The 27,128-nt window shown below is 39.2% G+C and overlaps 1 protein-coding gene across 9 annotated transcripts in view; it reads left to right on the forward strand.

Moving 5' to 3' along the window:
- Positions 1-604: 604 nt before the first annotated feature.
- Positions 605-27,128, forward strand: part of ABI2 (abl interactor 2) — a 71,614-nt gene continuing 45,090 nt past the window's right edge. For 4 of the 9 annotated variants that reach the window (XM_064451794.1, XM_064451796.1, XM_064451795.1 and 1 more), the window contains exon 1: positions 615-789. In XM_064451794.1, coding sequence (XP_064307864.1) covers positions 673-789 — 117 coding nt within the window. In that variant the 5' untranslated portion in view covers positions 615-672. Of the gene's footprint in view, positions 790-27,128 lie in introns of all 9 variants that reach the window. The other 5 variants (XM_064451803.1, XM_064451802.1, XM_064451801.1 and 2 more) reach the window with 5 other exon arrangements.

Raw genomic sequence — 27,128 nt, forward strand, 5'->3', positions numbered from 1 at the left:
CGCCGCATTCAAAGACAAAGCTTCCAGTGATACCAGTCTATGTGGCGTTAGACCTGTGCTCTGGGAAGGGCACCACTAGCAAGCTGCTATCGAGTAAACTAACGCAATCCCAAGGAGAAAAAAAAAAAAGCCGAGACTTCCTAAGACGAAAACATGCGTTATTATTTGGTGTCGGCCCCTTAGGGCCAGCTGGTGCCAGCTCTGGTGCCCGGGGAGCCCCCAGGGTACCAGCTCGGTGCCGCCTCCGCGTCTTTCCCCCTGGGGCGAGACTGCGGGGGCCGGGCTCCCACCTGCGAACGGCCCTTAAAAAAAAAAAAACAAAACTCAAATAACGCAGGAATGGCCGGTTCCAGCAGCTTTCCTTGCGAGTCACCCTCCTCTCCTGGCTGCCCGCTCCCCCCACACACTACCCGCCCCTCCGCCGGAAGTGGGGGCGCGGAGAGGGGGGGATGCGGGCGCATGCGCAGGAGGTGCCGCCCGGCCGCGCCCCGCCCCCGCCGCGGTGGGGGTCTGGCGCGCTCCCTGCCCGCGGCGCGAGGCCGGGTCCGGGCGGCGGGTAGCGCCGTGGGGTGGGGGGTGGGGGGCGCGGCGCGAGGGCGCGCGCGGAGGGGGGCAGGGGGTGGAGGGGGGGCAAGGAGGACGGACGGACGGACGGGGTGAGAGGATGTGAAGATGGCGGAGCTGCAGATGCTGCTGGAGGAGGAGATCCCGGGGGGGCGCCGGGCCCTGTTCGACAGCTACACCAACCTCGAGCGGGTGGCCGAGTACTGCGAGACCAACTACATCCAGGTGCGCCGGGCGGGGCGGGGCGCGCGCAGCCTAACGGTCGCCGTCCTAGCCTAACGGTCGCCGTCCAAGCCCCGCGGCGGCCCCGGACGCGGGGGGCGAGCGAGCGAGCTTGGGTCAGTCCCGGCGGGGCAGGGTCGCGTCCTCCCCCGCCGTGCGCTGTGGGGCTGCCGCCGCTGGCCCGGTGCCGGTGGCAGTCCCCGGCCCGCCGCGGGGCTGGTGAGGGGAGTGGGGTCGCCACCCCCGTCCTCTTGGCGACGGGAGGGTGACAGGCGGGTGGCACCGGCTGCAGCCCGGGGAGGAGGAGGAGAGCCGGTTCACCTCCAGAATGAACTACCTCGGCGTGACGAGGCATTTAAATATTTAATTGATTTCTAAATTAAATTCCTTCCACTTTGTGAGCGTGTTAAATATTCATTTCGGATTGTGTCTCTGTCGCTCCTTTTCGTTTCCTTCCCACCTTCCCCTCACCTTTGCTGACAGTACTGAGATGATGTGATAAATGAAGGAGATACCCGACTCCTGTAAACACAGTATTTGTGCTTGTTAATTCAGGGCACAATGACACATATTTTAATTGGGGTATGCCTGTCAGTTTATATTTCCCTTCCGAAGCCGTATTCGATAGGATGGGCAGCTACCAGGTGGTAGGTGCAGGATGAGAGCATGATGTACTAGAGATGATACAGAATTAGGAAGAAGGAGATCAAGAGCAAGTTGGTACCGCAGCGTGTGATTTTTGTGGTGACCACTCTGAAGCCAGGTTGGTGTTAGGACTTTGTTTTTTTCCTCTCTTCTTTTTACTAGGAAGAGAAGCAAAACACAGTCAGATACTTTAATCGTGATTGTAGGGCCAAATGAAAGAATTCCCTCCAAATAAACAAACAAAAAGAAAAAAAATTATTTGTGGGTCATTCCTAAGAAGGGTCTGAGTGCGTAGGAAAGAAAGGAGGGGGGCGTGGGTTTGTGGTGTCAATGTTGAGAGAAGTACAAAGGGTCCCAGTTTTATTTTTGCTTTCAGTCCCCTAAGCGGACAGTGCTTGTGTGTTTCCAGAGGACAAGTAGGGATGAGATCTGTGGCAAGATTATTCTGTCAGTGAAAATGGGAGGGAATACTTAAAATGTCCCTGTAAAAAAAAAAAGCTCTGTTTCTTTTGAATTGTTGAATGACCAGCTGTCCTTTAGAGAGAAGACTTTGCATATTTTGCATCATTTACAAAACATGAAAATTACAGTGAAATTAAGTAGATGTATTTTATCATGTAATAACTTTTCCTGTGTTGAATTAGCGTGGCTTACATCGTTTAACGGAAATATATTGAAATAGTTTCTTATGGTTATAACCTGCCATACATGTATTTAAATTTATGCTTTTTTGAAAACTGGGAAATGGATTTCTCTGGAAGAGGGGAGTCTTGGAAGGCAGAACTGGATAGGAAGAAGTGGATGTAATTTGGTGTTTTTTTCTTCTTTGGCGTTTTTTTGTGTTCTTCAAATAAACCAAAGTTTATAAAAGCTGTATTGAACAGCTACACTTTTATTGTTTTAATAAAAACGACAGAGGGCTTGGTGCTGTTTTGTACAAATAGAGAATGAAAAAAGATAGTTATTGCCCCAGACAGCATACAGTCCGTAAGGACAGCTAGAGATAATAGGAGATGGATACAGACAGATGGTGAGTGAAGGAAAAGAATGAGGCGCTCTTGGTCAGCCTGATGGATTCTGACCACCACACAGCAATACCCTGACTGTTGGCAATTTATGCAAGCATCGTGACAACAGAGGGGGCGGGGGGTGTGTGTGTGAGAATGAAAGAGTGGAATTGTGTTGTGAGTGTTGACTGTGGGTCACAGCATGAACATGTTAAAATTTTAAACAAGTGGGGAATGGAGGAGATCAGCCAGGCAATGTCCAGGCTCCGGCTTTTGGAACTGGCTGAGGGAGACAGTGGGATTACTGTAGAGAAGAGGTCCGGCGTGAGGGGATTCGGGATTTAGCAATGCCAGCGTCCTACTAGAAAAATCTGTTGGCAAACCCACCCCACCTTTATGGTGCCTGCGCTACATAAAATCCTACACAGGATCTGTATACAAAACTGATTTTTTTGTTCTCTGCAAGAATAGGAATATAAATACTGGTTATTTGGATACTGGTGATTTTGCTTCTAATAATAATTATTATTCCAAAGCTATTATGTCAAATTAAGTCCAGTTTATGTTGAAAACCAGTATCCTTGGATTTTGTGGCAAAGATGGACTTGTGATTGCTTGGAAGTGTGTGGAAGAGTAATCCGGAGTAGTCCAGAAATTCGTGTAGTGAAGATGGACTAATTCTACTGCAATCTTCTAGTGTTTCCCTGTTGACAGAAGGTTTCATTGTGGGTGTTCTTGAGCTCTCCTAGAGGAGGCTCAGAATGAGATCCTAACTTGATCTGCAGGACGATAGGCAGTGCATTGAAGGCAGTGCCCTCCCATTGACGATGTGGGCATTGAAGGCATTACGTTGGCTTGTATTTGTCAGTAGACAAGCTGCTCCCTTTTCTTTTTGTGCCAGTTGGTGCTTGGAGGTTTTATTGTCAAGTACAAAAATTGTTGCAAAAGTCAGTGAAGGCATACATCAGTTTAACAGAGAATGTGAAGTTCAGTGCTAAGGTGAATGTGTTTTTTTCTCTTTTCCCGTTAGCAACATCATAGCAGCCTTAAGGTAATTGAACCTGTAATCTGTTACATGTGGAAATTGCTAGTTCATGGTAGTAGAGTTGTGGTGATTGCAACTCATTTGACTTCTGCTTATGAAATGAAAAATCTGTTCTTTAAAATTTTGGCAGCGTTGATCCAAATTATGATTGATACTTGGTGAGCTCCATAGCTTTAGCAACAGGGAATGTTACATAAATTGTTATCCTTCCCTTGAGTCTGTGATACAGTAGTCTATCAGAGCACTTCAGGTTAAAATTTTGTGGAAAATAGTAGGAAATACAGCAAGTATATAATAAATGGACCTGCAGCAGTGAAAGACGAAAGGCTACTGTTTGGGCAAAAAAAGTTTTTTCAATCATTGTTCTTCAGCAATGGTTGTTCTTTTTAAATTTTCCCACTGGGTCAGTTGGTCTCCCAGCCCTCCAGCCAATCAATTACCTAGTAAGGTGGTGTATTATTTCAAGAGATGCTACTCAGTTAAATAGGAAAATAAATTGATAGAAGAAAAACTTAAAAGTATAATTTCAACTTACATACTACTGCAGTTTAATAAATCTTCTGTGATTATGATTCTACTTCAAATAATAATAATAATAATAATAATAATTCAGTTTTAGGTATCAATGCATAAATTGCTGACCTTAATCTGCTTGTGTTACTACAGAAATCAAATAAATTTTCTTACCAGAAAGGTCTCATTCTTCTCATAACCTGGAGGAATCTTCCAGTTATTTCTGCATCATACCGCTGCTTCTTAAAGAGAAGGGGAGGATATGCAGTTTTATTTAGGAGGATGTTCTTGTGGTATCTGACACAATGTCAATCACAGGTTAAATTCTGTACTGTCTGTTCAGAACTTTATGTACTGGTGCTGTGTCCTCTGTTACCAAGTTCAGTCTCAGTTGAAACTGCAATAGAGTAATTTTATAAATTTGATTGTCTGATGTACTTGATATTATAAAAAAACATATTTGCAGTCTGTATTGTTTTATCTGGGTCTTTCATATGAAAAACAGAGAATAGTTATACTAGACAGTGTGCCATGTTTACAAAACTTTTATATTCCTTCATTATTTTTGATCAGGGTTATCCTAAAGAAAATTTCTAGTTATGATCGTGTAAGTAACAAAACGGAGGGATTATGGAATTTGCACATCTTGTTACTGGTATAATAACATAAATTCCAACGCTGTCTTGGCCTGTCCAGTTTCTTTGAGCTTGTCCTGTATAAGCCTATTCTGGAATAATCTTTTGTTTGTTTCTCATGATCATTGCTCTTTTAAAAAATTGGCTTTTCATTTTGTGCAGTGTACGGAGCTTTCTAGAGTAACTGAATGCTTTTGTCTGTTAACTCTTTGTTGAAAGAGTTGGAAAAAAATTATCAGATGGAGGTGTTTCAGCCAGTAAGTATCTACCAGGAACAGGTTTGCGGTGGGGGAAAGTACTAATGCCAAAGTGAGCATGCAGAATTGAGTGAAAAGCCAAGCCTCTGTGCCCTGCTTAGCTTTCAGGAGGAGCGTAGGATTTCTGTGTGCGGTATTGTCCAGATTCATCTAAAAGGCTCTGTATTTCTTAGTTTTTCAAGATTATTATGCTTTACTTGTCAGCTCTAGAGACTGAAAAGGAAGAGTGAGCTTCTGATTCTCCTCTCCTCATAGTCTTCAGGTTGCCATGACTGTATTGCGTTTTATATATAGAAATAGCCTTCTAGTCTTTGTGAGGGGAAGGATGGGAAAATGATTTTTGTTGAGGTTCTTAATGTTACATCTTTCTGGTTATTAAAAGTTCCTGCTTTCAGCTCCTGCAGATAGCTTTATTTAAATAGACATAAAGGTGAAAACTACTTGTTTCTCAGTAAGTTTACTACAGTCCATAGATCGATGAGTGTCATAGTTGTCTTCCACGTATCTGTTAATTTTACTTGGACCTTCTAAGCAAAAGCAAGTAGCTGTAGGTTTGGAAGCATCTTCCAGTAAGTTGAGCAAGAGAATAAGGCATCTATTAGCATAGTCATTTTAAATTGCAAAAATGGTGGTCCTTTACAAATAGTAACTTAGTGGTTACAGCTTTAGTAATGTAATGTGAAATTTCTGCAGAGTTTCTTATGATGACCAGTACCAGTATATAACTTGTTTAAGTATATAGGGAATTGCAGGTATTTTGGTTGTTCGTAAACAAGAAATATTTCTGTTTTCTTTACTGAAGATGTGTATCACCTTAACAAAGGCAACTGAGTTAGATTTGTAAAATTTATTTAACCATCAGAAATGTATCAGAGGAAAGTTGTTTTCAACCTTTCTGTTCCTTAAACTTGTTTCTCTTATAATGCAGCTTTGGTGAAGAGGTGATTAAACTTAGCACTGATGGAATACTTGTTCTGCAGGCATGAAAGTGGGTATTGATTAGATCCAGCAAATATTAGTCCAGAATTTCAGGAAGATGCTGACAAGTTGAAACTCTTTAAAAACACTAGGAAACTAATAAAACAGTTTTGGTAATGGTTATATGGACAATATGCTAACTTACTCCTAAGTGCAGTGAATGAATACATAGGTATATCTGGCCCACCAGGCTATGGTAGGACTTCATAAAAACTGTATGATTTAAAAATTGAAGTAGTGTGCTGTGGTGGGCTAACCTTGACTGTCTGCTAGGTGCTGACCAAGCCTGTCTCTCATTCTCTGTCCTCAGCAGAACAATAGGAGAAAGTAAGCCCATGGGTTGAGATAAGGACAGGGAGATCACTGTTACTGTCATGGGCAAAACAGAGTCGACTTGGGGAATATCAATTTAATTTGTAGCCAATTAGAAACAGAGTAGGATAGTGAGAAACAAAACCAAAACTAAAACCACCTTCTTCTCACCCCTCCCTTCTTCCCAGGCTCAACTTTACTCCTTCATTCCCAGCTCTTCTATGTCCTCCTCCTGAGTGGCACAGCGGGACGGGGAATGGAAGTTGCAGTCAGTTCATAACAGTTTGTCTCTGCCGTTCTTTCCTCCTCACACTCTTCCCCTGCTCCAGCATGGGGTCCCTCCAACAGGATACAGTCCTTCACAAACTGCGCCAACATGGGTCCTTCCCATGGGCTGCAGTTCTTCACGAACTGCTCCAGCATCGATCCCTCCTAATGGGGTACAGTCCTGCAGGAGCAGACTGCTCCCGTGTGGGTCTTCCATGGGCCATAGTTGCTGCTGGAAAACCTGCTCCTGCATGGACTCCTTTCCACAGGCTGCATCTCTTGCCAGGAGCCTTCTCTGGCGTGGGATCTCCATGGGCTGCACCTTCTTTCAGAGCATATCTACCTGCTGCAGCATGGGGTGCTCCACCATGGTCCTCCATCAGCTGCAGGGGGACAAGCTGTGTCATCATGGTCCTCTCCATGGGCTGCAGGGGAATCTCTTCTCCAGCACCTGGACAACCCCCTCGTCCTTCTCTGACGTTGGAGCCTGTGCAGGGTTGTTTCCTGTATTTCTCACTTGTCTCAGCTGCATTGCAGTGTGTTTTACTCTTTCTTAAATATGTTATCACAGAGGCACCACCATATTGCTGACTGACCCAGCTTTGGCCAGCAGTGGATCTGTCTGGGAGCTGGCTGGAACTGGTTCTGTCTGACATGGGGGCAGCTCCTAGTGTCTTCTTACAGAGGCCACCCTGCAGCCACCCTGCTACCAAAACCTTGCCATGTAAACACAATACAAATGCCTGAGGGGATATTACTTCAGTGCACTCTGTTTGCATTAACGTTTACTTGTGTTTGTCATTATCACTAAATCCCAACAATTAAGGGGAAACTAAGCTTAGCAATTAATAAGACTGTATGTGGCCACTGTGCTTTTGTTTTCAAGAAGTAACGCTTTCTGCAAATTTGAAGTAGCTGACTAAGTAAGTGAAAGTCTTACTACTTTCTTCAGTCTCCCCTCTGGTGCGCTCTCATGTTCAGCCTGCACATGGTTTCATGATCCTCTTTGCTCCATGTTCCTTTAAGGCATAAGGTGGAAGTAACTGGATGGTAGACTCTGGTGCTACTCTAAAGGAACCAGTAACAATACTAATGATCTTTCTGGGTTCTTTACTTTTTCTTTTCCTTCCTCCTTCCCTTTTACTTTATCATCAAGTACCTAAGTTTTAAGGACCTGATAATTTAAAGGAAGGTTGGCAGATACTGTTGCTTGAAGGAGAGAGTTAGTCAGTCTCCCTTGTGTTATCAGGATATACAAAAATAAGTGTCTTCTGAAGTGACACCAAATGTTTTCAAAATTAATGACAAAATTAGAAAGAAGTACTTAAAGGATAATGTTCATGTGCCTTTGATTATAATTTTCTGAAATAAAATTTCATGGTAGTAGTCCAGTCACAATATATGCCTGTCAGAGTTGTAACTACATTAAATGGTTGTACAAATTGTTACTGCATTTCTCTCTATACTCAAGGTTTACAATGAGCTTGTTAGTTTGGTAAGGTTAGTGAGGATAATCTAGGTGTAGGACCATCTTGTCTGTTTCCTTTTAAGTGAGTCAGTGTAGGTGATAAAGTTGGTGAAGTATTTATCACTCAACCAATCTACTTTTCCTTTGCATTAACCATGCTGTGTTTTGCCAGGAAAGCTGATTTAATGCATTTAATACTGTCACAAGTTCAACCTGGAGTTCAGGAAGGGTAGGATTGATTCTCTATTGAGTGGATGTGGAAATAGCATGAGCCATTTTATTAGTGGTAATGGGAGTTGCTGGTGGTAATACTGTATGTATAGGGGTGAAAATAAAATTTGTAAAAATGCAAGTTGCTAATAAAAGTAAGTGTTGTAACCTTAAATGTTAGTTGCAAGTGGCATTCTAGTTGTCCCCTTCTACAGTTCATTTTCAGATTGTGGTTATTGAATAATATTGATCAAGAATTGTAATTCAGAGTAGTCAGCTGAGGCATCCTACAGTTAATAAGTTCTCTAAAATTTATTGTCTGTTGCTCATGTTCTACTTGCATTTGCAGTCATTAATCTTTGTGGCTTAGTGCTGTAGGTTTTAAGGCAGGAAGTGGTGCACCGCCATGGTGCACCACGTAAGACAAGAGCTTCTCCAGTCAGTGCTTTAAGCAAGTGAGATGTTACTCTGCTATGTTCAGCAGAACATTTCATTGGAGAAAGAAACGTTGATTTAAGTACCATGTTTTGCAGCAAATTTTCAGTAGTCTATATCTAGAGTCTAATGGCCCATTTATCTTGGATTTTGTTTTTAGATATTATCTTTTCACACTTAATTGTGCATTTGAAATTAACTTCTTCCTTAGTAATTGAAGTTCTGTAAATTTTGCTGGATACCTGGAACTTTAGTCATTGGACTACTTATACTTTATGAAGCAAAACTGCATGTCAGTAGATGAAGCATGTAATCATAGCACACTGAATTTAGGTGCATTTCATCTTTTTAGGGTTCTTATAAGTTACATTGGCAGTTTTTTCTTGAAGTGAATGAATTAATATGTTCTTGCGAATGAGTTGTGCCTACTTCAGTGAGAAATCTTAATTTTCTGGTTCTGAGGTGCAACGAGCAAGTTGCTCTGACAAATTCATAGTAATATGCTCTGAACTATGGACTCTATATATGCTATTCACTTTTCCTGTAGCTTATTTCCCAGTAGATGTCATTGTAATATCTACTTTTAATGGTCTTTCAGTTTGAAATGTAAGCGCTTGTATTATTATTAGTTTGGTGTTGCTGTAGTGAAGTCATTTTATGCTCAGTGAATTGCAGGGTGAGGAACAAATTACTTTGGTTTAGGGTTCTGGTAGCCTGTATGTGTTGGTTATACACATAGCCAGAGCTAGTTTTGTGCTGAGCTCATAAATTCAGTATTCTTTCTTAAAGACTCTAGGTAAATGTGAACATTTTTATTAGGGTATTTTGTAACTTTGTTGTGATTTTACTGTTTTAATATGTATGAACTCTGCCAAAATTATTGGGATTAACTTTTGTCTATTTTTGAGCTGGATGCTGTTTTGTCAAAGTTGATTTATATGATAGATCATATCAGGTTTTTAAAACTTTGTTCTTAGCAATTTAATAGCCATGATCTGATCTTCTATTTCAGCTGATATTATTAACAGATTTCAGGGAAGCCTGAGATGCTTTTGTTTGATGATGCTTATTTCAACCTTCATGCCATTGTTGTCAAAAGTATTTTAATTCTTTTCAATTTTCAAACTGATATTTACATGAACAAATAGATAAGCTTCAGAAGAACTGTCTCCTATATTGTGAACTACTGTTCTTCTATTTTTTGACTATATGTCATATTATGCTGTTGGAAATAAATTATGAAGCAAGATGATCCTGATTTTTCACACTTTATGGGAAATGTTTTATGGGCAAATTATTGGGAGGCTGATTAACATTGTTAGAAAGCAGATATTAATTTCTGTTATTCCTTTTGGTGAATCTTTTGAGTAAAGTATTAGGATAAACCTTGCAAGAATTTCTGTGAGGTTTTGTTTTTTAGTGTTAGTATAAATAGGTTCACTGGGTTCAAGGAAGGAAAAGAAAGTGGTTTAAATTCAGATTTTAGAGTTGAAGGAAATCTTTTTATCATAGCTATGTAGAATAAAAATTAGGATCTTTTGCTTTTGAGTGGCTTATGAGAGGAAGGTTTGAAAAACATATTTACTTGCTCGTCAGTGTTAAAGTTCCATGATGGGATTTTCGGTTTCAGAAGACTGCCCCAGTCTTTCCAGCAATGGAGGGCAGATAGCAATTTTCTCTTTGTCCAGTGCATTACCAGCTGGGTGGCTCTGGCAGTGGCTCTCCATTCCTGCATGCAGGAATACTAAGAGGCATTCAGATTGAGATTTAGGGAGGGCAGTCCTAATAGGCTTGCCCAGTGTTGAGGTTGAATGGGCTGCCTACTGGACCATCCTGAAAGACTGGGATCTGTAGATTTGAAAACTTGCATTTAAAACTGCTAAGTGCATAAATTCTTCCTGTTACCCATGTAGAAGCTTTTAGAATGCCACGTGGCTAGCAATGCTTGTCAAAAGCTGCAAGGGTGTTTTGCATTTGCAAAACAAAATTTTGCATTTGCCAAAACCAGCTTTGCTGCTGTTTAGGGTCAAGATTGCTGAGATGAGCAACATCTTTCTGCTTCTAGTTCTACCTATATCCTTGTCCTGGGTCTGGTCCTTATCTGATCATTTGCAAGTCAGCTCAGTTAGCTAAACCAACTAGGATGAGAAAAGCATCATGTATGCTCAGTGATGGTGGGAGTGTGAAGCGAGGGAGGAGCAGAGAATCGAGTAGAAAAGGAGTGGGACTATCCCTGCTGAGGACAGCGAGCTGTTAGATTGACTGCTGTAAGGTAAGAGAGAGGTTCTTCAAGATATCAGGCATCAAACTTTGTTATTTCAAGCTTTTGAGCAGTGCAGTGCTGCTCTTTGGGCCTGAAGATCAGCAATGAAAATGTCAGGTGTTTCTGCCCCTGCCCCCCAGTGAAAACTGTGGGCAGTAGGGGTTGATACTTGTTAAACATGAAAGGGTTGTGGCAGATAACCTCCAGTAATATGTGACTTTTGAAAGCAGAACTAGTGCTTGTCTTTCTCTGTAGTCTGTCTCATACAACAGTCAAAGTCTGTTCTTGGTACTGCTGTTCTTAGTGGACAGGGGGATATAAACATAGCTGAAATAGTATTTTTGAGTCTGATGTCTTGTCAAAGAGAAAATTTTAGTCTGCTTAACAAACAATATACAAAGCCATTTATGACTGAGGAGTCTAGTGTGAATGTCTTGATTCACTTTAATAATAATGATTAAACAGTATGTGTTTACTGAATATACAGTGCAAATTTTCAAAATTATTTCAAAGTGTCCTTTTAAACTGTAAATTTGAGAGGTGTTGGACATTGCAGAGTCTGTAATTCACTCTAATTTTTTAACTAGGTGATTTGTAAGTTGGCATGAGAAGTGGAGCTTGTCTATAGCCTTATAAGTGAGGCAGAATGCTGCAGAGAGCAAGTTTGTTGTCTGCCTACTTTTTTTATTGGGCAAAACCCCACAGGTCTGCTGCAACTTGTGGGGAATGTAAGTATGTTAAATATTCAAAATTAGTTACCTTGAATCAGTTAATGTACTTTTATCTGTCTGGAGAGTGTGTATGGAAACACTCAAACTATTTAGCCAAAAGGAGAAAAAAACCCTCTTATATAATAGAATACTAAAGATTCCATGCCATTATGGAAAGTTTACAGTAATTTTCACTATTTATAAATACATCTGAAAGGACGGGTAGTAAGAACAAAGCCAACCTCTTATCCCTGACACTGCTAACAGCAAAATAGGAGGCTGAGGTGGATGACAGACATCAGAGACATTGAAAAATGTTCATATGAGCAGAACCTTGAAAAAGGGGCTGTTATTTTTTGACAGAGAAATAATAAATAATAAGAATAGGCAAATGAAGTTGTGAAAAGCATGAACTGTGTACACTGATTTTCTGCTTTTCTGGGGTAAAGTACAAGGATATTAAATTTAATTTGATAGTTAATGCTACTTAACATAGTCTGTGGAATTATTGCTATGAGTTAAGGCTTCAGGATTTAATGGTATTCTAAAAAAGGCTAAACATTTTAAATAATGAACATATAATTGGTTTTAGCTTTTTCTTTTGTATGTTTTTGCCTTGCATTTGTTCTGAATTTGTCCATGATGGAGTTTTATGCTCATTGTATGAATTGTCTTGTATTGTCCACTGTAATCCAGTTGACTGGATTATTGGGGATATTGCATCTATTTAATATCATATTTTCTGTCTCCTGAATACCATATATCCTGTATCCTTTGAAATGCTTACTCCACAAATTGGTATTGGTTTGGCCTTCCAAGGAGAGGGAATTAATGTGTCAAGTTGTTCTTGTCAATTAAGTAAGATCTAGATAAGTTTCCTTTGTGTGAAAGGGTGTTGGAGTATATATGTGAGTGCTGAAATGGTGCTGGTGAAATTAATTGGGTTTTCTCATTATGGCTAATAGCTAGAGAACTGGGAGTGGATGGAGTTGTAGAGAAGCATAAAACTGTGATATTAGATTTATTTGTTGTTTATGGTAAATCAGTGTGCAGTTTTTTCTGATGCACTTCTCAGTTTTCTCACTTTATCCAGCTGTTGGTGATCTCAGAAATTATCTTCAGAGATTTAGGCCTGTTTATCTTCATGTTCTTAGGGAAATGATGCCCATGGAGTGACTCTCTCTCAGGAGGAGTGGAGTGATTGAGCATGCAGAAGCTTTGAAGAGCAAACTCTGAATGAGAGTAGTGTGTAGTCAGCCTAACCTAGGGAGGATGTTGTTTTTTGTAGCCTTTTTTTTGTCAAGTTCTTGTCATAAGAGCAGTCCTTTCTTAAACGAAGAAATTCTTTCTGACTGTATGTGCATCTGTATAAATTGATCAGATTGGACAACAGATGGCAAAAAGTTATCTGTAGACTCTGAATCTGTGTTATAATTGTCTGGCGGTGATAATAGTTAATTTCAACCATCTCCAAATTGAGGACACTTCTGTAACCACTTGATGGGATGAGTTAATAGAACTACTGTAAATCATTACCATGTTGTGATCTGCTTAAAACTTATATTTTAGATTTTTTTTAAATACATGCACAGTCTTTACATTTATTTTCGTCAATAATTTGATATATAACACAAATACAATAGGGTGAATCCAGTTTTGATGACTGGAGCAAGAGAGAGGGAGTTTAATTTTTCTCATTTGTATACATAAGTCTTAGTAATGTATGCCAAATACAGAGATCCTTGAAGACAAAAATTTTCATGGTAATGAGTCTGTTGTAAATATTTGTAGCATATTAAGACCTCTCATTTAAGTAAGGTTTATAAATTGTATGTATTATGCAAGACAGGCTCTTATGAATTGTCTCACTTGATCAACAGATGGGTAATTAATTCTGAGGTATAAATTGTTTAACCATTTATACATACATAAAAAAAGAAATTTTAAATGAACAAGTGGGGAATACAGTGCCAGTAATCAACTTGTCCTCTGGAAAAGCTGTGCTTAAAACTACTGGAAAGAGAAGGGGATTCTGCCTTTGCTTATTTTCTTATGATGAACAAAGTGTAAATATTTTCCTTGTGTTTCACCTTCCATGAAATTTTCTTACCTTTTTTTCAGTTGTATCTTGTGTTAAAGATCCCGAGAAGAACAAGAGATTTCTTTTCATCAGCTGAAGGTTCAGAGTATTGTGTCTTACTAAATTTAGCTTCTTTTATGAGCAGCATGCTCAACTTTTTAATATTCAGTGTATAATCTCAATCAGACTTTCTCTGTGACATCTTAAAAATGAAAAACATACTTCAGGAAATTATTTCTTTTTTGAATGATTTATATAAAAAACCTCCCAAACCCTAAAACCAAGCAGTATTTTCTTTCATTTTCTGTGCCACCCGTGTGGCTGCATAATGATACTGGCAACAGTGGGAGTTTCTGTGGACCTGTCACTTTCCATAAGCAGTGTGATGTGTTTTATCATTTGAGGAAGAACGGCGTTCTGGAGGTAAAGCACCAATTTTAGATCTGAAGTTGGGTTTGAGCTGGGAGAGAGTTTCAGCTCAGATAGAGTTAATTTTCTTCACAGTAGCTAGTATGGGGCTATGTTTTGGATTTGTGCTGGAAACAGTGTTGATAACACAGGGTTGTTTTAGTCACTGCTAAGCAGTGCTTATACAGAGTCAAGGCCTTTTCTGCTTCTCACCCCACCCCACCAGCGAGTGGCTGGGGGTGCACAAGGAGCTGGGAGGGGGCACAACCAGGACAGCCGACCCCAACTGACCCAAGGGATACTCCACACTATATCCCAGCTAAAACCATGTCATGCTCAGCATATAAAGCTGGTGGAAGAAGAAGGAAGGGTGAGATGTTTGGAGTTATGGCATTTGTCTTCCCATGTAACCATGTGATGGAGCCCCACTTTCCTGGAGATGGCTGAACACCTGCCTGCAAATGGGAATGAGTGATTGAATTCCTTGTTTTGCTTTGCTTCCGCGCCCAGCCTTTGCTTTATCTATTAAACTGTCTTTATCTCAGCCCATGAATTTCCTCACTTTTACTCTTCCAACTCTTTCTCCCATCCCACTGGAGAGGGGTGAGTGAGCGGCAGTGTGCTACTTGGTTGCTGACTGGGGCTAAACTACAACAGGGGTCTACTGCAGAGTAACTGTACTGATATGACTTCAATTCTCCTTCTGTTAAAGGTGACAAAAAATTTTTTTTTTTTTGAGGGAGAGAACTTAGTCTTCCTGTGGTATTTTTTTGAACTGATTTGACCTTAATTTTCAGGCCTCTTGGCATTACCCCATGGTAAATGCTATATTCGATGCAAGTCCCAGGGCAGCTCTGAAAGGCCAAAAATCTGAAACTGGTATTTGTTGTTTAGGTTCTGTTGGAGATGGAGATGTTAAACTGTGGAGTTTGAAATGCGAAGGTTATTCAGGTTGTTTTTTTTTTGATTTGTAGGTATTGTGTTAGTTTGTCAAACTGCTTTTTTTTTTTGGTGGCAAAACAAACAGATGCCATTCTTTACATGACTCTGCATAAACCAGATCACAACTTGAGCAGTCAGCTGCTTCTACCTAATAATTTTGGTTTAAGTAACACAGCTTTTATTTTATATTTTTATCTCTAGATCTCATCCTTTACAAATCAGGGTAAGTACTGCTTTTGTTTACAAGCAGGGTGGAAGGAGCTTTTTTCAAAGGATATTTTGGTCTGGTTTTCATATGCACTTAAGGCTGTGTTTGAACACAGCCCTTCAAGAATTGTTTGCATATGTTTCTTCCGCTGAATGTAGCAGGGAAAGAGGGTAGTATTTCCTGTGTTTTAGGGACAAGTTGTTGAGTAACTTGACTGGAAGATGGTGAGTATTACAAAAAAGCCAGTTGCCTGTGTCTAGAAAGGTGGAGGATTAGGGGTTATGCAGTTGACGGGGCATTCTGCAAAATGAAGGAGAGAATTGCTTGTCTAAAAAGCAACTTGAAAATTCCTGCTTCTTCTGCACTCCTCTGTGCTACTCTGTCTTAAAGCCTCTCTATCATTTGTATTGTGAAACTCTCCTTTCCTTTCCAGGATTGTTTTATGTATTGCCATAGCTGGGTAGGTAGAGAGGTGATATTATTTCAACATGTCTTGTCAAATGAAAAGGTCATTTGTGCAGCACTTTAATTCATTAGGGTATAGAGAAAAAGCCCTTTTTTTTTTCCCTGATGGTAGTAGAGCTTGCTGAATATACAGTTGTAACAATCTGTTAGGACAACTTGAAAACAAATGAGTTCACATTAAAAAAAAAAAAAACGAAAGAATGTGAGGCAAGAGAACCTTTTGTGACATAGAAGAGGCATTCAGCATTTGAAATGTTCTGATTTTGTTGTTACATCTCTCTCATGTTTCTGCTCTTGTGACAATGAAGAGCTCAGAACTGTCAGAACAAGAACATTGTTGAAATTGGGTGAATAAGCAAAGTTTGAGACTCTTATTCTGTGTCATAATTACGGTGAATGTAGACACAAAGGTGAAGATCCTTCATTTCCTGTAATGCAGCACAAAACTGCTGTGAGAGAAACCTTGTGTTCTTCACAAGTTTGCAGTGTCACTTTCTGTTTTTATCCTATAATCTTTCATTTCTGTAACTTAAATGTAATGCTGTTATGCTATGTAAGCATAATGATGTGAGCAGTCACTGCATTACAATATAGTGCTTATAGGTATGCTGGTAAGTTGCAGGCATGCTGTTGGTGCAGTTTGGGTAGGCTGGCTTCAAGACTGCATGCAATACTTGCATCCTTAGTGATGTATTTTATGGCTAAGAGCTCTTGCCGTTGTGAGAGTTACCAGAATGCATAAAACTATCTAGTATTGCTGCAGCAGTTGGACATGATGATATTTGGCGTGTGTGGGGAACAGCATAGTAATTCTTAACTGTGGGATTAAAGTTACTCTTTTACTGAAATATCTGTGACCTAATTTAGTTGGTATAGCTGGAAGGAATTGTTTTCCCTATTTGAGACAACTGTAGTCTGTATATGACTTTTCTTTGAAAACTGTGTAAAAATTGACTTTTAAGACTACTGCATCTGAGAGAGTTCATTAGTAGGCATTTTCTTAGGTGAGGATAATAATGGATTGATTTCCTTCATGGAAATTCTGAGTTTAAGTTTTATTGGGCTGCTCTGGATGTGCCTGTTGTACTGGAAAAATAGCAGTACATTTTTAGCTTCTGCCAAGATGTCTGTGACAGATGGTGTCTTGTCTGTCCAACATGAATTCTTCCCGCTCTATAAATATTGATTGGAAGAAAAAAAAATGGTGTTCCGTAGCTTTAAAAAAATGTGACCTGGTTGATATAGGAGTGACTAAGGGATATTTATACAGATCTTTGGCAGAACAGCACCAATACGTGCAGAAATCAGTATCTGAACAAATCTAAAAGGGCCTGATGGAAATCTGGCTCACATTAGAGAAACAGAGAAAAGAAAAAAATGTGTACATTTTGAAGAAATATTGTTAAAATAGTCCCTGCAAGTGCTTTTGTGGTAAAAAAATGTTCTTTAGTGGAAGATGAGGTCTGGAACATGATTAATACATGTGCAAAGATGGGTAGCTGCTAATTTTTGGGTATTGCAGATGCACTATACTACTTTCAGAGGCCTTGTCTGATTCATTCATCTGTCCTTTTCTGAAGCACCCTCTCAGCTTTTGTGATAACCAACTTTTTCGGGACAGATTTGGTAGAACTTCTTGTGCCATTGGATGTGCTGCTTATCTTTCATTTTATAATTGCTGTCAAGTTTGCACAGCTCCATCTTGTGTTGGATCCCAAATAACTTCATTGTCTGATTCTTCGCAAGGTATGCTGGTAGAACTATGTCCTTGGCTGCTGCCTCTACAAGGTCCTGCACAGAGATTTGCTGCTGGATGTTGACTGGGATATTGCTGAAGTTGTGTTTTTCAAAGAGCTTTAGCATGTAATTTTGTGTGGTGTTCACAGGAGTTAGAGTTAAGTGCTGTCTTCAGCTGACATTTAAATGTTAGAACAAAGGAACTTAAACTTTTTAGAAAAAAACCTGTTTGGTATTGCTGTCATTCTCATGGGGTTTGTCATGTTTGTTTAAGTTTAACCTCGTATGCTCTTGATTCAAAGAAGGTATTTGGTACATAATCTACTTTGGGTGAATGAGTGAAAACAACAATGTAGAATTCATATAACTTCTGCTGGGGTGTCCAGTTCCATTATTTTGGCTGTCAGGCAATGCCAATGCTTTGCTTTAAGACAGCAGACTTAAACATTCGCTGTATGAAATCCTTGATACTGTTCTGACGGAATTTTCCAAAAACGTATAATCTCTTCAGGCTCATCCTGACCTGGTGTTCTGAACCATGGTCCTTTGTAGTTAAGCAAGAAGACCCTTAGCGCTGGTAGATTATGTGTTTCAAGTTCTGGCTTTTCTTTAGCAGGCAGAACACTCTCTATATTGCTAGAGAGAAATTCTGAAATGGCTCTGGCAATACAGTCATAGTGTTTTCGAGTCTGGGGAATGTAAGAATTATTGTATGTGGAAAATCACTTGACCCAAGTTGGATTTATCAAGCATATTGTTCTTTATACCTCAATGTGATACTTGTTAATTATTAAAATAAGTAATTGGCTAATTTGCAGAAAGATATAGTATTTAAGTTGTGGTGAAATGATTGTGTTACAGTCACACTGTAGTTAATATGGGAGATTAAATGCATATCCATTTATGCACGTAAAATGTGCTTATGTTGCTTTAAAGAAATGAGTTACCGCTGGCATAGAACAGTCTCTGGGCAAGAGGCACTGCAATTAGTGTTAAAGTAGGTCATGCTTAAGAAAATGTGTGTGTAAAATACAGATCTCACTGGAAATAATTGTAGAAAACTTGATGCTGTGGTGTTAAGTTATATGCTGCAGGTTGAATATAGCGACTTTGCTTGCTGTTCTTGAGCTACATAGCAATTGACAGAAGGTTTACTTCTAATTTTGAAGTAAATAGACCAAAACTGCTGGTTAAACTGGGAAAAAGAGAATAACTACTAATTACAGTGCCTGCAGAAAAGGGTTTTTTTTCCCTCTGCTTATTTTCTGAGACTCTTAATTTGTAGCAGCATAACAAAGCTTGAGTCTAGTTAAAATGAAAAGCCTGCTGCAACTGTCTGGGCTTTTGTGTTGACAACTCTATAAGAAACATGAACAAGATTGCTAAACTTCTGAAAAACCCTTGTTTCTAGCAGTCTACCCTTGGCAATTAGGCTGGAACTCCTCTCTTGAGGGCATGACTTTTATATTTATGAAATGTTCACTAGGTACTCAAGGAGTGCAGAACAGAGATCTCGGGTTTGGCAAACTGTATAAGAGGCTAGTATCCCATTCGCAATGTGCCAATATTGTGTTTTGTCCAGTGCTATGGTAACAGCAGCAAAAGGTTGTAAAAACATTCTTTGTCAGAAAAGTGAGCAGATACAGCTCTCAGGGCACATAGGAAACAAATCTGTTGAATAAGGTGGCACTGGTTTTGCTTAACAGTTTTCAGAGTGAACTTTTACTAACTTGCTTTCACTTCCTTTGTTGATCACGATAGTTTGTTTAGTTAGACTTCATCCTTGGTTCAGTTATGGCTGGGTATCACTGAGTGTAACCACCACCTTCAGCAGATGGGTAGTACAACAGAGGTCAGCTTTCAGCAGGCTGAATGTGGATATCAAGAACAAATCAACCTGTTGTCTGCTTGCTTCTGCTCTCTTTCTGGCAAGACCTTCGAGTGAGGGCAAGGCAAAAGGCCTTTGAGTTGTGTGGACTGTTGTGATTTTTCAGAGTCAGACAAGAGTATATTTGTGTCTGGTCACGTAAAGGGGTGCAAAAGTGCATTTTGGGTGATAAGACTCTGGCATGTGTGATGATGCAACGTTGGCCTTTAGATGGTTCTACAATAGGCAAGGAAGGCTGTCCTGTTTGTTTAAAAACAAAAGAAGAAGGCCGGAGAGACTGGGGGAACCTTTCATGGAGAAATGCAAGGAAATATCTTCTGATTTTTTAGTTCTGTGCTTTAGAGCCGATCCACTGCCACTACAGCTCTACCAGGCCTTGCTAATATGAGCATAAATCTCTAGGTTTTGGACTTCTAGTATGCTGCCAGTGGTTCTGTTGCCTCCTAGAGGCGTATTTTATGTTGCAACTGTTGTGTGAAGGTTTCTTATTTTGATCTCTACTTTTTAATATTAAATAAAATATGGTTTTTATTCTGTCAGATTGTGGGTATGTATCTGAAGGCACTTTCTTCCTTTCAGTATGTTTGAATTGGCAGCAGTTTTAAAAAGTGCCAAGTAAGAATAATTTCAAATTTAGAGGTAACTGATCACTTTGAAGGGATTTGTGTTATCCAAGTGCAGTTACTTCCTAGAAATGGAGGAATGATAATGCATATTCCTGCCCCAGTTAGTTTAAGCCCTCTGCTCTATGTGCTATCTTTGAAATGGTATTCTCCTGTTACCTGGTAGCTATGCCACTTCTCTTTTTTTTTTTCTTTTTTTTTTTTTTATGATAAAATTTTGGGGCATGCTCATGTGAGGAAGCAGGTAAAGTAAATGGCAATTGAAAGAGTTATGTTAGCATGATAACGTGGGAAGAGTTCTGAGGATAACAGGATTGTATTTGTTGTGGACAGACAGCAAAGGCTTTCCAGCCACTTGTGTTCCTTGGACTACCTTACTCCTTTTTACAGAGCCTGGGACTCTGCAGCAGAGCTCAATGGCAGCCTGACATAGCTGCGATAACCGATGTGGGTGTCATCTCCACATTTGCCTGTCTCTCTTCTGGGAGTTACTGGTTGAATAGGGTGTGTATCTTCCCCTTATATGCTGTAATTACAGTCTGGCAATTACAAGCTGTCCTGCCATCTAACTAATTACACTAGTACATAGGGCTATAAACTGTGATGGTGGATGACACGGCTGCGTGTCCTACTTAGCTTTTCTTGCTATGAGGTTGTAATGTCTGCCAGTGGACACTTGGAAGCAGAACACACTTCTGCTGCCATAGATAACTCTGCCTGTGATTCTAAATTAAAGCCGTTAGTTGGCCTCAGTCATTGCTATGTAATGAATTGAATTGGGAATTTATAGTGGAACGAAGAAACTGGCAAAGTTAGAAAATAGATGTTACATAAACCCCTGTGACTGGATAATGTTTTGGGAATATGAAATAGACATTCTTTCTTAGAAATGGTAGATTTTGTCAGATTTAGAGAGGTATAAAATCTGTTCATCTGATACTGCTAAGGAGAAAACAATTTTTTTGTACAGCAGAATGTAATTACTGTATGATTGTAGTTCTGACTTCTGAAGGCTGCTTTGCATCTGAAAAGTAACTTGCAAATGCTATAACAGCTTGTTTTATTTTTATCAAGTAGCTGTGAAACGAAATTTTAGTTGAATTAAATTAATCAATGATTTTTACTTGTACCCTCAGTGAAAACTACACATGCTTAAGCATCTTTGGTGAATGAAAAATTGTAGAACAGCAGATGAGATAGTAGAGGTAAGCCTGTGGATCTTTGCTGTTTCTGTGGTTCTTCATTCAGCAGATTTGTATTGGTGTAGTCTCTTATGGCCACAAAGATGTTGATTTTTGTACTGGTATTAAAGCCAAAATCAGCCTTGTATTTGGAACTCTAATAAAAATTATGTTGTCGTATGAACTAGAAAATGATCCACTTCTCTCAGCTGTGTTATTGCAGAACAGCTAAGAGAGTAATGTGAAGCCTAGATTGATTAGAAGAACGAGCAGTGAGTCTTAAATGCATGTGCGGAATAGGTTTCTCACTGCTGCTTGCTTCTCAAGCAAGAGCTACATCTGATGCTGTGAAGCAGTGATGAATATTAATATAACTACATGTTCACTACATTTCAGATGCAGATACATTGGAGTGCTATCATGCTGTTCAGTTTCTTGTGATCTGTCATTTTAAACTATATTATTTATGTGTTGAACAAACTTTATTACCTTGTCTAGTGGTCTATATAAATGCAGCATTTCCTATGTTTTTTTACATAAACAGGACTTTGGCTCTACTTTCAACGAACAGGAACTTGCCATTTTTGGAGAGCAGGACATTCACATGTGAAGACTGGTCATCTGTGCTTGTGAATGTATGGAAACAAATACTAAGTTTGATCCTGGTGCCAGTTAAGGGAAACAGATGACAGATTTTTAGCAATTATGCTGGCAGCCTGAAAACAGTGGTGCAGGTGGTTAGATGTCAGGGAAACTGTGCTTGTCCACAGCTATCGTTCGTTATCTTTTTCTTTGGGGTGTGGTAGACTGATATTCTTGTCATAATTTCAAATCAGTGAGTTAGTTTTGCCCTCACTGGAAGCCTTGAATTCAGTATGTATTGTTAAAAGTTGCTTTTCCATTTAGGAGGTTAGGCTTCGTGTATATTTCTTTGAAAGGTAGCTTTCCTAGCTGTTAATCAAACTTACATTTTGAGGCTCAGCACAGAAATGAAAATACCAAATGAATCAACTGCAATGAAACAAAAAAGATTTCAACTTAATGCAAATGACCTGATATTGACTGCAGCAGATTATTGATGCTGGGCTTCAGCTGGCTTAAAAATTTGGAAGTCCTACTATGATCAAGAAATTCTAGTGACATTTTGTGCATCATTAGTTTTTTAGTAATCTGAAAAACAGAACAATCTGATGTCAAAGACTTTACAAAAGTATGAATACTATGAGTATATTCCTCAGCTAGCATGCTAGTATGCAGATAACCTAAATTATAATGAAAATTTAATTACAAAAATGGAAATAACCCTATTTATATTTATATTCATATCAGTGGAATATGATGAATGCAATTAACCTTGCTTTTCTTCTGTAAATATGCTTTTCTTTTGTAAATATCGCATTTATTGCTTGCTCTTTGAATGTTGCCTGAATTATAAAATCTGATGATAGTTTTTATGCATTCTTAATTCCAAAACTGGTATCTTCTGTAATGATTATTTGGCCTAAATGCCAAAGTTCCTTATACAGCTTTGTTGACTGCTGTGCTTAGATTACTCTGTGATCTCAGCTCTAAAGGTGATGTGTTTCATTAGATTTAGAATATACAGAATTCACAGTCCTGTGAGAGCCATCCTAATCCCACTTCTTTTGAGTTGTATTCAGCAGAGTTTACTTCAGTAACTTCACATTTAAAGGTGTTTACATTTTAAGAGCATTTTGAGTGAAAAGCAATTTAAATGCTTTCATTTAGGTGTTGAGGAGAGACTCTGGATGCAACTGAGAGGAAATGTACTTTTCAGCTTGACAGATGTTGTTAAGGTGGGATGGTTTAGGTGCCTGACTCTGTAACTTCTGTCTTTGTTTCATTGTAGTGCTGATCCTTGCTTTTTGTATTGATACTTCTGAGAGTATTTCACTAATAAAAAAAGGAGTCATGTCACTAGGAGAGTAACATGCTCCATTCTTCTCAGATGGGACAAAGAGTTCTTAAGCAGGTTACTTTAATTATAGTTAGCTGTCCAGATAAGGTCATCTTAGAATATTTTACTTCACAATAGTTTTTATCTTCAAAGTCTAGAGCTTGCTTTTCTACTAAGTTGTATGCCAAATTACCAGTCCCATTGATCTTGTTGCTTTCCTTGTTGACTGGTCTCAGTGTACCTTGCTGCTTGTGTAGTATTTTGAATACAAAATGATAGAAAGTTGTCAGAGAACTTATCAGTGGGTTTATGGAAGGGTGTGTGTGAAGAAGGGCTTCCCATTCATATCTGAAATGTTTGCTTATGTTTTTAACATTTGATTAATTCATAATGTTTAGGGTGTTGAATACATGTAAATGAGCAAGGTGACTACCAACTCTTCTGAATTTTAAAATAAATGGGTACGCATTTGAGTAGGGTCATGAGGTGATCAAGCTCCTGCTTCCTAAAATAATCATAACAGCAATTATTACACAAATAAGCAATTATGTAGAGAAAAATGTTTCCATGTAGAGGTGAGCACTTTGGAGATTATAGTGTTACAACTGACAGAACAAAAAAATCTTTCCCGAACTCCCAGTACATTGGAGCTCTGGTTATACTGAAGAACAGGTAGACTGGGTTTTCCCCTGTGTTCAGTGTACTAATCGAATTCATGGAACCTCCTGCATATACAAAAGAGAAAGTTTGAGGTTTTCTGGTAGTTCTATGGCATTTATTTTTTCAGGAGCTCTGGGAGATCTCATTTCCTTCTGTTCTAACATGTCAGTGATTGCTTCAGCTTTTTCATGCTTGTTTCACCTGCATGTTATAGAGCAGCTGCTTAATGACTTTTATGGTACATGTTCTTCATGCTGGGAATGAGTGGTTCTGGTAGTGGAAAAAAAGGAGTATGGGATATTCTTTAGCAAGTAACTACGTAATGAGGTAGTTTGTTAAAATAGAAAGCTATTGTATTTTTCACTGGTAGTTATGTAACTTTTTGGCATGATTTTGGCATAATTGTTGCATAATGATGCTCAGTTTTCTTCACAATCATTTTTTCTAGATTACGGAAGGACCTCAGAAGACACTTGGATGGGCTAAGAAAATACCATCTGTGCAGTTGAATAAATGTGTGTAAAATATTTAATTATGTATGAGGCTTTCAGTAGCTTCAAGGAATTCAGCAATAAATAAAATGGAAAGGATGATATAAGAGCTCAATCTTCTATATTTCACAGGAAAACTGAAGTGTGCATTGTCAGTATCACAGTTGGGCACACTGCATACTGAATAAAGCAAGTTTGTTGGACTGTGGCATGCAGCTTTTGTTCTTGAGTCTTCTTGAAGCTGATGCAACATCAACAGAAACCTGAGGGGTTTTGCTTGCTGGTCTTAAACAAATGCCTGCTTGAGTTTATATTAACAGTAATCAAAAGAAACAACTGTCATACTGATTAAATGAAACTGATCATCTGTCTCATTCTTAAAATTTCCCTGTTACATTTTTTGTCACATATATTAAATGAGGGTGTTTTTTTTTCACTAAACGGTACTGTTTTGAAAAATAGCAAGATATGTATATGTTGGGGAAGTGATTATTAGATTCTGGACACACCTTTCAGTGTAGTTAGTCCAATGTCAAACTATAACTCCAGCTTCCACTTTGACAGCTAAATATGCGTTGTACACTGAAGTTGAGATTTTCCCATTCAGAACTTTTTTTTTTTTTTTTCTAACAGATTTTTAGGTTTAGGCTAGTTGTGAGTGATGATAGGCTCAGGAATTAAGTCAGGCCCGCGCCTTCAATACTAAGTATTAGTCTTGGAAGAAATTAATCTTATGTTAATCTTCTGTAGCTACAAACACAGTTTCTTTATCAACTCACAGGTCCAGACTTTTTGGCTCGTCTAATAGAATTTGTTGTATAGGTTTTGTTAGCCTAGCTGAAAACCTAACTTCCAAGCTGGTGATGACTAGTGGTTAAATAATAAATTTCTTTTATGACTAGAGCAGGAAGGAAACCTAGCTACAATAAACTAAACTGCCAGCAGCATTTAGGGCTTCCCCTGATGCACCACTTTCAGATCTCTCTTAATTAGCTCTTTCCAATTCATAAGAGCTGTATTTTTCTTTTTTAACATGTTGCTGTCTTTGAAGTTCTTCCTTTTCTTCTAATTTTTCTCTTGGTAGCATTTCTTCTTCCATCTAGTTAGATCGATATTCTGTAAATATTGCTATAGTGCTCACGTTGCCTCCATCATGTGTTTCCTTGTAGTATTTCTTTCTGTATTAATATCTGTCTTTTTGTACAAAGTTGTTCAAGTTCTGATCAGTGGCATAACAAACTTTATCACTGTGTTCTGGCTAATCTCATTTTGGGGTGGGAGAATGCATTAAATTCTCAGTTCCAGTTCCTTTCTAGCCCTGCATTTTGTGCTCCATATGCATGTAAGATTTCCTTCTATCATTCATATAGCCAAATTATTTTGGCATTTTGCATACCTTACTGTATGTTTTATTCTCTCATCTGCCCCACACTCTCCATTTGATTTCATTTTTTCTTCTTTGTAATTTGTTTTTATATTGCTTGTATAAATACAAAAGTTTGTATTTTCCTAGGCAGGAGAAAAAACATTGAGAGATTCAGTTCCTACAGTAAAAGCATAGCTTGCGTAGTCAGCAGTCCAGGCCATTTCTTACTCAAATCTAGTGATGTAATTGTGCTATGTAAACAGAACTTGCAGAGTGGCTAGGAAAAGTGATCCCTAGGCTCTGCATCCTGACATGAAAAGTAGTCATCTTTGCACTTAGTGCAGGTTGAATTCCACATCCTTTCTAATGCTACCAATTTGGGTTATACAGTCTAATATAAGAATGAGAAATATTTTCAAGCGAACATTTGTATCATCATTCCTGAGCCGTGTTAGGCTTGGTGTTCATCGTTCTTTGGCATGTGGAAGTGGAAACTGTTAATATTTCTCCAGTGTCTGAAAGCAAGGATATACTGTTGCACTGTGTATGTAATACGTGCCTTTTCTGACTAAATTTGAAGTCTGTGCAACCATAGCTGACTTGAATGACTTTCATTTTCTCCTGTTACATAAAAGCCCAGCTTTGTACAGAGTAGTCACTGTAGTCTGTGTTGTAGCTTTCAGACTGGATCCATCCTGTGAAATATTTCCATCTAGTTCATAGTTTAGTTTTGTTTCCTGGAGGAGGCAAAACAAGTGTTTTAGTAGCAGGTGCTTCCTACAAATGGAGGACATTCTCCACGGGAGAGCTGGGCAGAGCAATGGCTGCTTGCCGTGTCTAGGTACATGGGGTACCAATTCCTGCTGCAGCAGAGGTAGCCTCTCCCAGTAGCAGCTGACACCATCCTTGCGCCATATGTGGCTGGCAGGAGCATCAGGTGAGATCTCTGCAGTGAGTTAAAATGATGCCCTCACATACTGCTGAGAGAAAAGGAGAAAAGGATGCTGCTTTGTGACTTGGCATCGACCACCTGATGTGTACATTGTGTGGAGAAAAATGTAAACAGAATAGATGTTAAGCTGCTCTGTGTAAATTTGATAACGTGGGCACAGAATACCTCAATGATCCAAACATTTTATCTTTTTAAGGCTGTGAAGTTGATGCAGCTGTGATGCTCAAGTATCTTCTTCACATTGTTTGAAAAGTAGAAGCTAGAAGTTTGAGGTGGAGATGCAGCAGCATTCTTAACACAGTTAATGGAAAAATATTAAGGGAAACAAAGCACTGTGCATAGATCTTGTAAAAAAAGAATTACAGGTAGTGGAGAGATGGCAAAACTGCAGTGATGTGTACTTCCCAGTACTTGTTCCTTTTCTCTAGCAAGCAGAGCAACTCTGGATAGTTCTCCCTCCTATTCTTGATTGTGCTTCCTTGTGTTTCTGTGGCTATGCAGTGGTTTTGATGACGGAAAACTCATGATTTGATTTATGGATCAGATAATTTTCATTTGGGACTTGCCTCCTGATCTAATTCACTACAGAAAAGGGAGAGTGCAGTTTGTGTTGGGGACCTCTACATGTTGGAGACCACAGGTGCTGCTGATGAAACTAGAACCTGAGTCTCCATAATA

Source organism: Phalacrocorax carbo, chromosome 5 (assembly GCF_963921805.1).
Source record: "Phalacrocorax carbo chromosome 5, bPhaCar2.1, whole genome shotgun sequence".
Classification (NCBI taxonomy): Eukaryota; Metazoa; Chordata; class Aves; order Suliformes; family Phalacrocoracidae; genus Phalacrocorax; species Phalacrocorax carbo.